Source organism: Alexandromys fortis, unplaced genomic scaffold (assembly GCF_014885135.2).
Source record: "Alexandromys fortis isolate MF-2015 unplaced genomic scaffold, M_Fortis_MF-2015_v1.1 scaffold_89, whole genome shotgun sequence".
NCBI lineage: Eukaryota > Metazoa > Chordata > Mammalia > Rodentia > Cricetidae > Alexandromys > Alexandromys fortis.
Genome location: NW_026067973.1, coordinates 6,542,552 through 6,555,275, shown reverse-complemented (window position 1 = coordinate 6,555,275; position 12,724 = coordinate 6,542,552). Strand labels below are relative to the sequence as shown.

General features: G+C 44.7%; 1 protein-coding gene across 2 annotated transcripts in view; it reads left to right on the top strand.

Moving 5' to 3' along the window:
- Positions 1–34: 34 nt before the first annotated feature.
- Sdhd (succinate dehydrogenase complex subunit D) overlaps positions 35–12,724 on the top strand; it is a 52,792-nt gene continuing 40,102 nt past the window's right edge. Inside the window, exons 1-4 of one of the 2 annotated variants that reach the window (XM_050156250.1) lie at positions 35–180; positions 2,608–2,724; positions 4,760–4,904; positions 8,861–9,739. In XM_050156250.1, the coding sequence (XP_050012207.1) occupies positions 129–180; positions 2,608–2,724; positions 4,760–4,904; positions 8,861–9,026 (480 nt within the window). In that variant the 5' untranslated portion in view covers positions 35–128 and the 3' untranslated portion in view covers positions 9,027–9,739. Of the gene's footprint in view, positions 181–2,607; positions 2,725–4,759; positions 4,905–8,860; positions 9,740–12,724 lie in introns of those variants that run through there. The other variant, XM_050156251.1, reaches the window with a different exon arrangement.

Sequence of the window (12,724 nt, the reverse complement as noted above, 5' to 3'; positions counted from 1 at the left end):
CAGCGCACCGCCTCCCGTCGTCTTCCGGTTCACCCTCCAGGTTGCTTTGCCCTTCTTTTTTTGCGGGGCGGGACTTGCTGCAGAACTGCTTCCAGGTTCTCGAGTGACCTTGAGCCCCGGGACTCGAAATGGCGGTTCTCTTAAAGCTGGGTGTCTTCTGCGGTGGCCAGGGAGGCCGAGGTGAGGTGTCTTGGCCACCAGAGGTTCCTGCTGCGGCCTGGACCGGGGAACGGACGGGGTGAGGGCTCGGCAGCCGGGTAGTGAGACGTCTTCCTTTTCGGCCCCTGAGACGCCTACACGGGCGCTGCCCGGACCGCTGTAGCCCTGAGGCCCAAGTGCCTGCTCCCAGCTGGTACTTCCAGCCTCCGGGCTGCGGTGACAACAGACTCCGGTTTGAGAGTGGGTGGAAGGAATAGTTTGATAATTGTTCGTTTTGAGATAGCGGCTTGCTAAGTTGTGCTGGCTTTCCTCGATCTAGCCATGTAGAACAGGCTAACCTCGAGCTTGCTGGGAGCCCCTTGACTGGTTCCCGAGTGCTGGCAAGACAACCATGCACCGCCTCTCAGGACTTCGATAATCATTTTTAACCAGGCATTTTGGTTGTGCAAGGCGCTTAAGAGACAGGTATACAAACACGAATAAACAAATTCTAGCCTCAAAGAACTTGTTGGAGGGGGTGGAGGTACAGATAATGTAAAGCAAAAACGGTTGTGCCGTATAGATATTGTTAGTATGGGTCCAGAGAAAGTTCGGGTAGTTGTTTTGGAAGGACTAACCTGTCTTGGTTCTGCAGGGAAGTACATTGTAGTTAGCAACGGAGAGCAGCAAAACTGTGTATGGTGAAGGGATAGAAAGATGCGTAGTGTGAGATAAAATGGAACAGATAAAACAATATTTCGAAAGCCAAAGTGTGAAATTAGCCTAGAAAAGCGAAATGAAACTAAGTCACAGAATTTACTTTATTCTATTCCGAAGATAAGTCTTTCTTTGCTGCCCAGGTTGACAGTGACATCGAAAGGCTTGATCGGTTTGCTGTCCAGGTTTATTTTACGTGTTAATTATTGTTTCTTAGACTGGCCAGAAACTTGTGCTGGCCCAGCCTCCGGTTCAAGGTCACAGGCAAGGGTGGCCGAGTGAGGTGAACCTCCGAATTAGAAGTCAGCCTGGTCTCAAAGTGAGACCCTGTTTCAAAAAATAACCCCCCCCCCAAAAAAGAGAGAGAGAGAGAGAGAGAGAGAGAGAGAGAGAGAGAGAGAGAGAGAGGAGAGAGAGAGAGAGAGAATAATTTGTGTGTGTGTGTATGTGTATGTATGCAGTTAGCATTATGGGAACTCATTAATCCTTTGCATGTGTTGCCTAGACTTTAGCAATGTTATGAAGTAGATGCACTTGTTGACTGTGCTGGCTCCTTTTTGCCCTACTTGATTCAACTTAGAGTCACTTGGAATGGGAATTTATAACTGAAGAATTGCCTCCACCAGCTTGACCCTTGGCCACGTCTGTGAGGAACTGTTGGTTGGTGGTTGATGGAGGGGGGCGCAGCCTGCTGCCCAGCCCACAGTGGGCAGCACTGTCCTAGGCGCTTGTGCTTGGGCTGAGTAAGCAAGCCAGTAAGCAGCACTCCTCCGTGACTGCTGCTTCACTTCCTGCTTGAGTTCTCGCTCTCATTCCCCTCAATGATGGACTATGATCCAGAAGTGCAAGCTGAAATAAACCCTTTCTTCCCCTGAGTTAAGTCTGGCCGTGGTATTTATCCTAGTAACAGAAAGCAACCTAGAACATTCTCCTTTTGCAAATGAAACCAAGCCTTCGAGAGCTGTTTTAGCTGCTCAGCATCGCATGCTAATCTGCCATGTCACTGGGTGAACATCAGTCTGTCTTTTTAACCAAGAGGCGGGATCCAAAAGGGGCAGTAAGGAGGGGTTCAGGAATACAAAGAGGAGGGGCCAATGGGTGAGCTCTCTAAGTTGACTATCTCGAGGGCAAAGGGTTTTGTCGTTCTCTTTCTTGTTCCGTTGCCAAGCACAGTTTTGATTGTAGTGAATGCTAGATAAGTCGATGAGTAATTGAAAGAACACAAGTCCACCAGTTTTTAAATAAATGAAAGCGAGGCCCTTTTATATATGCGATTCATTAGGAGTCTACAGATTTTTGTTGTTTTTCAGACAGGGTCTCATGTAATCCCATGCTGACCTCTAATGCCAAATATAGGTGAGGAAGACCTTGAACTTCTGCTTCCACTTCTCCTGTGCTAGGGCTCTGTGTGGTGTTGGAAGAAGCCTCGCGCATGCTAGGCAAGCAGCTGAGCTACATACATCCCCAGCACAGAGGGACTGCATGTTAAGAGCACTGGCTCCTTTCCCAGAGCACCTGGGTTCTCTCCAGCACCCACATAGTGGCTCATAAGGTGTAACTTCAGTTATGGGGAAGGATGCCTGTGGGCACTAGGCATGTGCATGGTACACAGACATACATGTAGATAAGATACTCCTACGTGTAAAAATAAATCCTTAAAAAACGTTTATTGATTTGAGTGGCATGCTCATGTGGTTTAGAAAGTCTATCAGTCCTGCTCGGAAGCTTATGATCCCTGTCTTTTTTCCTCAGCTCTGTTGCTCCGAAACCGGATGGTCAAACCTGCTTGTGTCTCAGCGTTTCTCCAGGACCAGCGTACCCCAGGATGGCATGGCACACAGCATGTTCACCTGTCACCAAGCCACCATTGTGTGTTCTCTCCGCTTTATAAACAGTTTTACCTATTTATTTGTTATTTAACAATTTTATTATTTTAAATGTATGGGTGTTTGCCTGCATGTCTGTCTGGGTACTTGCATGCCTGGTGCACAGAGTCCAGAAGAGGGAGTTGGATTCCTGGAACTGGAGCTCCAGACAGTTGTACACTGTGTGCCATCTTTACCTAGGCTAATCGTCATACATTCGGCAGGTCTTGGTGCCTCTCAGGAGGTCTGTCCTGTCTGCTAGTTAAAGACCTAGTTTACACCTTTGGGGAGACAGTGCAAACATGAGTGATGCCATTTGTATTCACAGAGAATCTAATGGCCTAAACTGTTCAAAATTTGTTACATTGCTGTCAAGAAAACATCTCTGTAGGGAGTCTGTTTAGTGTATCTTAGTTACTGGTTTTTTAGCCAATGAAGAGGAGCCAGTTATGCCTAAAGTCTTATCTTGAGGGTGGAATCATGGATTTATAGCTGGACTTTTTTTTTAGGTTGATTAAAACCATATGGAGTTTCCTAGGTAAATACTGTGTGGATATTCACATTAGACAATCTGAACAAGTAATGATTAACTATATTTCCTTTTTTAAAGTCTGGAGAGAGAAATATTTATTTTGTCCTGGCTGGTCTGAAAATTGCTTTGTAGTGCAGCTTATACCAAAACTTGCAGTGTTGTGGTGATACTTTATTTGTATTTTAATAAATAAAGCTTGCCTGAAGTTCAGAAAGTAAAACAGCTGCACTTGTCAGCCTTACAGACCAAGCAGTGGTGACACACACCTTTAATCCCAGTAGCTACACTAGTTTGCCACAGAATCCAGGCAGTAGTGGTGCACACCTTTAACTCCAGCACTAGAAAGGAATATAAGATGGGAAGAGACAGTTCTCATACACAGTCTCATTCTGAGATTTCTGGAGGCAGGATCGCCATTTTGGACTGAGGTAGAGGTAAGAGCTAGTGGCTACCTTTTTTGCTTTTCTGACCTTCAAGTTGAACCCCAATTTCTGTCTCTGGGTTTTTATTAATCATGCAACATAGTGTTCTTCTGAAATCATGGTGTTTTTTTTTTTTTGTTTGTTTGTTTGTTTGGCCTTTTGTTGTTTGTGAAAATTTTTGAGATAAGTCTCAGGCTGTAGCTTGCCTGTGACTCAGTATGTATTCCAAATTGGCACAGTTCTCCTGCCTCAGCCATGCCTAACTTCTGTGATAGTATTTGTAAAATGCCTTGAGTGTTATTTTTACCTTTCAGTCCTCCCCGATTCTTAAGTGAGCTACTTACAGTTGCATCTGAGAGATGAGAAATTAGAACTGTTGGTTTTTCTGCCTTTTAAAACCTTTTTAATTTTGACTAGTTTTCCTTTGTAAGATTTAGCAGACTGGTTCTGGACTACACAGTACTGAGGAAAGTTTCCTCAAGTTGTGTACATAGAACTTAATGTATATGCTCATGTGCATTTTTCTGGATAAGAACTCCATCCTTTTGTCAAGTTCTCTAAGGAATCTAGAGCCTCTTAGAAATGTGTAGAGCAAAGATGCCCCCAGTTGTGTTTCACTTGTCTAAAGGCAGCCCTTGTGTTTCATTTGTTTGGCACCAAATTGTAAATGGGGCAGAAGAAGGACATAACCTTCAAAGGTATTCTGAGACCTGTGCTTCTCTTTCATTTGGCCAGCTTAAACTGGTTTTTTTTTTTTTTTTAGAAATACTGCATTTTCTCTAAAGATTACACAGTTATTAGTATCATTATTATTTTAAAGAGGTCCATTAGTGATCGCTAAGTTACACTCGCGTGATACCTGTTTCAGTGAAGTCCAAGACTTCCTGTATTCCACAGATACGTAGCCTGTCTTCTTGCCTTTAGGAAAGTGTCTTGTGCCCAGAGACATGACGGATATGCCATCTGATTCTGCATTCAGCATGGGTCTGCTGGCATACTGTTTACATGCTGACTGTGTAAGCCATCTCGTGATTGGTTGACGTGTTTGTCCTTCCTCACCTCTGTGAATCTCCTCTTTTTTGTAGCTGGTTCCAAGGCTGCCTCTCTCCACTGGACTAGTGAGAGTGTTGTCAGTGTTCTGCTCCTGGGCCTGCTCCCGGCTGGGTACTTGAGCCCCTGCTCTGTGGTGGACTACTCCCTGGCTGCAGCCCTCACCCTGCACAGCCACTGGCAAGTACAACAGTCCCTCTGCATTGTCTGTTTGGTCTGTTGGCTGCAAGTCTGTCTGTCTGTTCATGAAGAAAGCACTGATTGAGATTCTCAAGACTTCTAGAAAACTTAAAACATACAAACAACTAGTAGTGATTAAATAGATCCTGGTACGTGGGAAGTTTATTGATATTTAAATTATTTTGAGTCAGGATAACCGGACTGGCCTTAAACTTGAAATTGTCTTGACTCAGCCTCAAGTGCTAGGATTGCATATGTCCACTTTTGTCCTAGCTACTTTTCTGTTGCTGTGAAGAGACCCTACGACCAAGACTTTATTTGGGACTTAGAGTTTCAGAGGGTGAGTCCACGACTGTCGTGGTGGGGAGCACGACAGCAGGCAGGTGTGGCTCTGGAGCCGTAGCTGAGAGCTCACATCTTGATCCATAAATAGAGCAGAGAGAGAGCTCTGGGATGGTGAGAGTTTATTGAAACCCCACAGGCGCCCCCAGTGACACCTCCTGCAAGGCCACACCTCCTAATCCTCCCCAAAGAGTTCCACCAGTTGGGGACTAAGTAGTCAAATATATGAGCCTGTGGAGACCATTCTCATTTAAACCACCACAACCAGAGTGCCCTACATGCATCCTTCTTGGTTGCTGTCTTAATCGTTATAGGCAGTTTGAATATAGTGTTTGTAAAGCCAAGTTCATGTTTGTCTCCTAATCTGCTTATCCTGTTTGTTTGTTTGTTTCTGAGAAAGGGTCTCCTTTAGCCAAGAATGTCATTGAACTCCTGATCCTCCTGCCTGCACCTTCCAACTACTTTGTCATCAAGTCTAGCCTTTCTCCTGTATACTTTTTGAGATCGGCTTTCACTCAGCAGTCCTGGCCGACCTAGAACTTAGTAAATGACCTAAGCTGTCCTTAAACTCATAGCAACTGCTGCCTCCCTTGTCCTGAGGTCACAGGTGTGCACCACCACACTTGGCACATCCTCTTGCTATGTGAATTGTTGTCATTCCATTGTGTTCCTACATATTCAGGCCCCAGATCGTGTCACCATCCTTCACTGCAGCGGTAATCTCTCCATTGACTCCTCCCCCCCCCTTGGGGGATACAGCAGCCCCACTATCCTGTTAAAATGTTAAGTAGGATAAACACTCTCACAAAATATCTATCTTATTTTGCTCAAACTAAAAGAATTCTTAACATTTTGTATAGATTCTTTATGTTGTATTAGATATCTAGTAGTCCTATCTGTTCTAGGGAGCTGAAGCAGAAAGATTGCTAGTTCAAAGCCAGGACAGCAGCAGTGAGACCTTGTCTTTATGAAACTCTTAAAATTTCCAAGCACAGTGGAACACATCTGTAATCTGCACATTTGCTGAAGTAGGAGGATCAGTTTGAGTTCAAGGCCAGCACTGGCTGCTCATCCAGAGGACCTGGGTTCACTTCCTAGCACCCACATGGCAGCTTATACCTGTCTGTAACTCTAGTTCCAGGGCTTCTGACCCCCTTGAACAAACATACATATAGGTAAAAAAACACCAATAAATGTAGAAGAAAATACTTTGTATGTATGTATGTATGTAGATAGATAACGAAACCAAGGTAAAATAGAAAAATAAAAGGCAGCCCTGAGAGTTTAGCATCAGCGCCGCCACCACACACACCTACTGCTCTCATTTCCAGCTGCCCCTTCAGGCACTCTGGCTTTCTTGCTCTTCCTCAGATGTTCTGGGACCCTCCAGTCTCTTCCTGTTCTGTCTGAAATGATTACTAGCTCTGTACTTGGCCTGTTCCCCATCTTAAGCTACTTAACACTGCACCCTCAGCAGAGCTTTCCCTACGCACTTACTCAGTTCTCAGTTGTCCTTGTTTCCTTGTTTTCCTTAGGAAGGCTCCCTACTTTCTAATGTTACATCATCTGTCTACTGTTTTGTGTTTTGTTCCTTCCTGCCCTTCCCTTCTATACTTAAGTAAAGATACAGAGCCGGTCAGGGAGCTCAGTTGTTACAGGTTTGTCTAGCGTTTGTGAAGCCCTGTGTTCTTTCCCCAGCATTCCAGGCAGGATAGTGCTTGCCTGTCATCCAGCACTAAGGAGGAGGAGACAAAAGGATCAGAAGGTCAGAGTCAAAATTTGAGGTCAGCTTGGGATGCATAGCAAGATCTCATTTCACAAAACAAAACCATAACAACAAAAAAGATGTTGCAGGAGGGCCCACTTGTTTGTCTCAGTCACCCAGAACCAAAATAATCACACAGAAACCATATTGCTTAAGTCATTGCTTGGCCCATTAGCTCTGACTTTTTTTTGGCTAACTTTTACATCTTAATTTACCCCATTTCTATTAATCTGTGCATCACCACGAGGTCGTGGCCCACCAGCAAAGTTTTAGTGTGTCTGTCTCCAGCGGCGGCAACTTCATGTTGTCCCTGTCTGACTCTGCCCTTCTTCCTCCCAGCATACAGCCTAACTTTCCCTGCCTACTTAAGTTTTGCCCTATCAACAGGCCAAGGCAGTTTCTTTATTCATTAATGGTAATGATAGCACACGGAGGGAACTCCCACATCATAAAGAAAACAGAATGTGTCTACATTAAAACTTATACAAGAATGCCATAACCCATTACCTAAATTAATTAAAAGTGAAAACCATCCATGTGGCCAAAATAGAGTATAGAGTATTATTCAGCCACATAAAGCGATGGAGTACGTTCTGATTTTGAGGCCAGCCTGGTCTACAGAGCTAGTTCCAGGACAGCTAGGGCTGTTATACAGAGAAACCTTTTCTCGAAAAACAAAAACAAACAATAACAACAAAAGAAATGGAGAACTGATGTGTGCTGATGAACATGGGAAGCAAAAGCTTGTAAATAAGGAAGTGTGGCACAAAGGGAAGATCCTGCGTGGTCTTATTTGTATGAAATGCCAGACTGGGCACATGTCTAGACACAAGCAAATCAGTGACTGGGTGGTGAGTAGGCTAATGGCTAGTGCTTCCTTTTGAGTGTTTAAAAGTGTTCTAGAATTAGTGATGATAGTTCACCACGTTGACTATACTAAGAAACTGAATCATATACTGTTAAAAAGGTGAAATTTGCCATGTGTGGTGGCGCACGCCTTTAATCCCAGCACTCGGGAGGCAGAGGCAGGTAGATCTCTGGGTTTAAGGCCAGCCTGGTCTACAGAGTGAGTTCCAGGACAACCAAGAATACACAGAGAAACCCTGTCTCAAAGACAACAGACTAAGTTTAAAAAAAAAATACTGTAGAATAGTAAAGTCAGATCACTCCTTATTTCAGATACTTTTTGCTTAAACCCTGGTGCATGTTTCTGGGCACTCTGCAGTCTGCCCCAGCTTTGCTATGATTTTTACTTGACTCACAGACTCTATCCTCATGAACTTCCTTACTGTTCCTCCGAGGTGCAGGGTCCTTGTCACCTTTGTGTGTGTTCTCTTTCAAACCCCCCTTCCTAAGGTGTTTATCTAATTACATAGCTGTATGTGTAGTTGCTGTTTTTTTCTGTTTGACTCGCATGTCCGTTTCCACACAGAGGGAGCATCCAGGATGGCACCCTCAGCATTTGTGACATGTTCTGGTATATGATACCTGCTTAGTAAACTCTGCATGAGTGAAGACTCTGCACAACACTTGTCTAGTTAGAAAGGAAGAGAAGATTTTCTAGCTAGAGGAACGCTCAGTTACTGTATAATGGCTCTGGGGACTAAGTCCACAGGATGAGCTTTATTACATATTAGGCACTCCCTGATTGCATTTTGGTTTCCACTGTTGTTGGGTTTTTTGTTTGTTTGTTTCTGTGTTTTTAACATGAGTTGCTTTGGCTTGTGATCTCAGAGTGCAAACACTTATTAGACTTACAAATAAAGACTTTGTGTTTGAGTCTGACTTCTTGGGTGAGTGGGGTCATGTCTTGTCTAACTGCCTTGTGCTGTGCCTTTCTCCTCTTTAGGGGCCTTGGACAAGTGGTGACTGACTATGTTCATGGGGCTGCATCGCAGAAGGCTGTCAAGGCAGGCCTCTTAGCAGTCTCAGCTTTGACCTTTGCTGGGCTTTGCTATTTCAACTACCACGATGTGGGCATCTGCAGAGCGGTTGCCATGCTGTGGAAGCTCTGACCTCTCCAGGGCAGCACCTTAGATTGTATTTACGCCTCTTCGCCTCTGCTCTTCAATGCCATTCAGCTCCCAATGAGGAGGAATGAAGGAGAAGACCATTGGTGGGCAGAATTTCTTCTAATTACAATGGTTATTTTCAGAATTCATTTGCTGAGAAAAAGGTTTGGGAGGAGTTAGGTTCAACTAGCCATGAGTCTGGTTCCATATACCCCTGATTTGGTGGTTGCCTACTCACAAAACTCAGCGGTGTAATCATGCATTTTGTGAGCTCATGTTGCCTTTGACTACCATTTCTTGAGGAGAGTTCAGCTTATTTCTGTTGGGGTGAGGGAAGGAGGACTGTTCATTCACGTGCCTAGACTTTGCATGAAATTGGGAAATACTCCACTGTTGAGTTGTTGCCAGCTGTTGATGGCTCTGCCTCTGGGAACTCAGATCAGCAGATGCTGAGAGCTCAAATTACTGATGATGTTTTTTGAGTCTTAAGAAGAAACTCGAGGAAAGCTGAGTTTAGAGAAGTTAAATTTAGGGAGTTCTCCTTTGTAGGTGAGTAAAATATGTCAGATTCCAAACAGGCTTACCCTTCAGATTAGTGTCACTTGTGCAGAAATAAGCTGTCCACAGATAAGACTGAGTGGTTTCCCTCTGGGAATTGCTAATGAAAACTAGACTCTGTAAAAGCAAAATTTTTAAATAAAATACTATATAATAAATATGCAGTGTACTTTTTTCTATGCTAGTATTCCCTAATATTTGGTTTTAGGTTAGCTGTTTGTTTGAGATAATCATAGAGGCTTAAGCTGATCTGGAACTCTTATGGGTAGACGAGGCCAGCCCAGTAGTTGCTAGGAAACCAGGGTGACTTCAAACTCATGGCAATCTCTGCCTCCCGAATGCTTGAATTATAGGGGTTCAGTGCTACAGTTATAGTTGTGAACCACAAAACTCACTTATTTTGTTTTAATTGAGATGGTGTCTTAGTTTGTGTCCCAGGCTAGCATCAAAATCAGGTCTCAATCTGTCTAATCTGATCTGTATACTACAGGATACTGTATACTGGCTCTAGCTGTAGCTGTATACTACAGGATACTGTATACTATGGGATACTGTATACTACAGGATACTGTATACTGGCTCTAGCTGTCGTCATTGATGCTGTGCTATGTCCCAGCACTCGGGAAGCAGACCTGGGCCTACAGAGTGAGTTCCAGAATGTCCAGGGCTCTTACACAGGGAAATCCTGTCTTGAAAAAAACAAATCAAAACAAAACAAAACAAACAACTCTGTTATGCATTTGGCAGTGGTGGCCACACTTTTAGTCCCAGCACTCAGAAGGCAGTGGCAGGCGGATCTCTCAGTTTGAAGCCAGCTTGGCCTACAGCGCTAGTTCCAGGACAGCCAGGGCTACATGAAGAAACCCTGTCTCAACGCCCCTAATAAAGAAACAAAACAAAAAAACTGTTGTGCTGTGTATGTTGATACATTCCTGTAATCCAGTTCCCTGGGAGGCAGAGAAGGACTGAGGCCAACATTGACCTCAGTGAATTCTAAGCCAGTTTGGGCTACATAGTGACTTGTTATTTAACAACTCCCTCCTCCCCCTAAAACGCTGAACAATTAAAAGTAAGTGTTGCATGCACAGCTCTGAATCAGAGCTGAGTGTTACCTTGTGTGGCTTAGCAAATACCTAGTTCACAGAATGCCACAGCTCTCCAAGGACTCGAGTGATAGGCAGACACAGGCAGTTAATGAATAGAATATGAAGCCTGAATAGTAGGCATCAGAACTATGTCAGTGCTAAGGTGTTGTGTGAGTGCCAAGCCTTCCGTCCCCATGTTCTAGCTGCACTGACTCCAAGGCTGATGGGTAGTAACGCTACATTTCACTTCCCGGGGACTTGCTGGGCAGCAACACTGGGAAGTGTTTAAATGAAAGGGCCGTGTGATCTCCAGGCACCATTTGCAGCATGCATCAATATGTCAGGTGACATGACCAGTGGTCAGTTTACCTTGGACAGTACGGTAGGGAATTAGAAAAGTAAAGAGGGGCTGGTGAGAGGGCTCAGTGGGTAAGGGACTTGATGCCAAGCACAATAGCCTGAGTTTGACCCAGGAATTCACATGATGAAAAGATGATTCCCATTGTCCTTTGACCTCTGCAGATGTGCCCTGACATGCATGAACCACACACCTGAGAAGAAAATATAATTAAAAATCAGAGGTGGACGAGAAGGCTCCTCAGGTGAGAGTGTTTAACCATGACAACCTGAATCTGAGCATCAGGCCTCATAGGGTGGAGGGAGAAGTGAACCTCTTGTTTATCCCTTAAGCTGCTTGAGCACACACAAATAATACGTGGACGTGACACTAACGAGTGAAGAAGGCAGAGCTCAAGCGTGGCGGCGGAAAGCCTGGCAGCCGCCTCTGCCTTGTTTTCCAACGCCAGCCTTCTGGGGCCAGGTTCAAAGTGAGGCAGCAGTCTGTGCTAAGGCTCCAGTTACTGGTGATCAATTGGAAGGTTAAAGCTGATCCAATGTCGGGCTTCCGAATGACCACAGAGTTGACAGCAAACTGGTAACTGCACATCCAAGGAGCTGTGCCTTCCTGATGCAGAGTTCAAAGGAAAGGTGATGGCGGCCATGCTGCTGGTGATCCCTTCCTGGCCACAAAGCAGAGGGAACGCGGCAGTGCTCCCTGGTAATGACGCCTTCTACTACAAGGCCAGCCTATTAAAGAACTTCCTTATTGTGTGTGTGTGTGTGTGCGTGCGTGTGTATATGCAGGGAGGGCATACTCCTGTGAAGGTCAGGAGACATCCTGCACGAGTCAGCTCTTCATGCCTTGTGAGTTTTGGGGACCCAACTCAGGTCAAGGGACACAGCATTAAGCATCGCCACCTGCCAAACCGTCTCCCTATCTCTAAACTGGATCTTTTTCTTCAAACTTTTTTTTAAAGTAGAAAATAGATTCTTATCTCATACAATACATACCAACCACAGTTTCCCTTCTGCTCTTCCTATGCCCTCCAGCCTCTCCCCCAGATCTACTCCCCCCCCCCCTTCATTTCTTCTTCAGAAAGGAACAGGCTTCCAAGAGAGGACAGCCAAACAGGATAAAACAACTACAATAAGGCAAGGAGAAAGCCCTCTTTTTATAAGGATATTTTCTTTATGTTTAAATAAATAAAGCTTGCCTGAAGTTCAGAGAGTAACTAAGCCACTACAGCCTGGCAGTGGTAAGACTGCTCTAATGGCTTGGCTGTTTTGCTTTTCTGATCTTCAGCTTGAACCCCTGTATCTGTCCCTGGAATTTTATTATTCGTGCTACATCATATCAAGGTTGGATAAGGTAAACCAAGAGGAGGAAAAGAGTCTCAAGAACAGGCAAGAGAGTGGTGGTACACACCTTTAATCCCAGCACTTGGGAGACAGAAGCAGGCGAATCTCTGTGAGTTCGAGGCCAGCCTGGTCTACAAGAGCTAGTTCCAGGATAGCCACCAAAGCTACAGAGAAACCTTGTTGGGGGGGAGGGGGACAACAAAAAACCAAACAACAACAACAAACAGAGCAGGCAAGAGTCAGAGATACACCTGCTCCCACTGTTAGGAGTCTCTAAAACAACAAGCTAAAAGTCCTAACATATATGTGAGAACCTGGTGCAGTTATTTCTTGTTTTTTTTTTTTTTTTTTTTTTTTTTT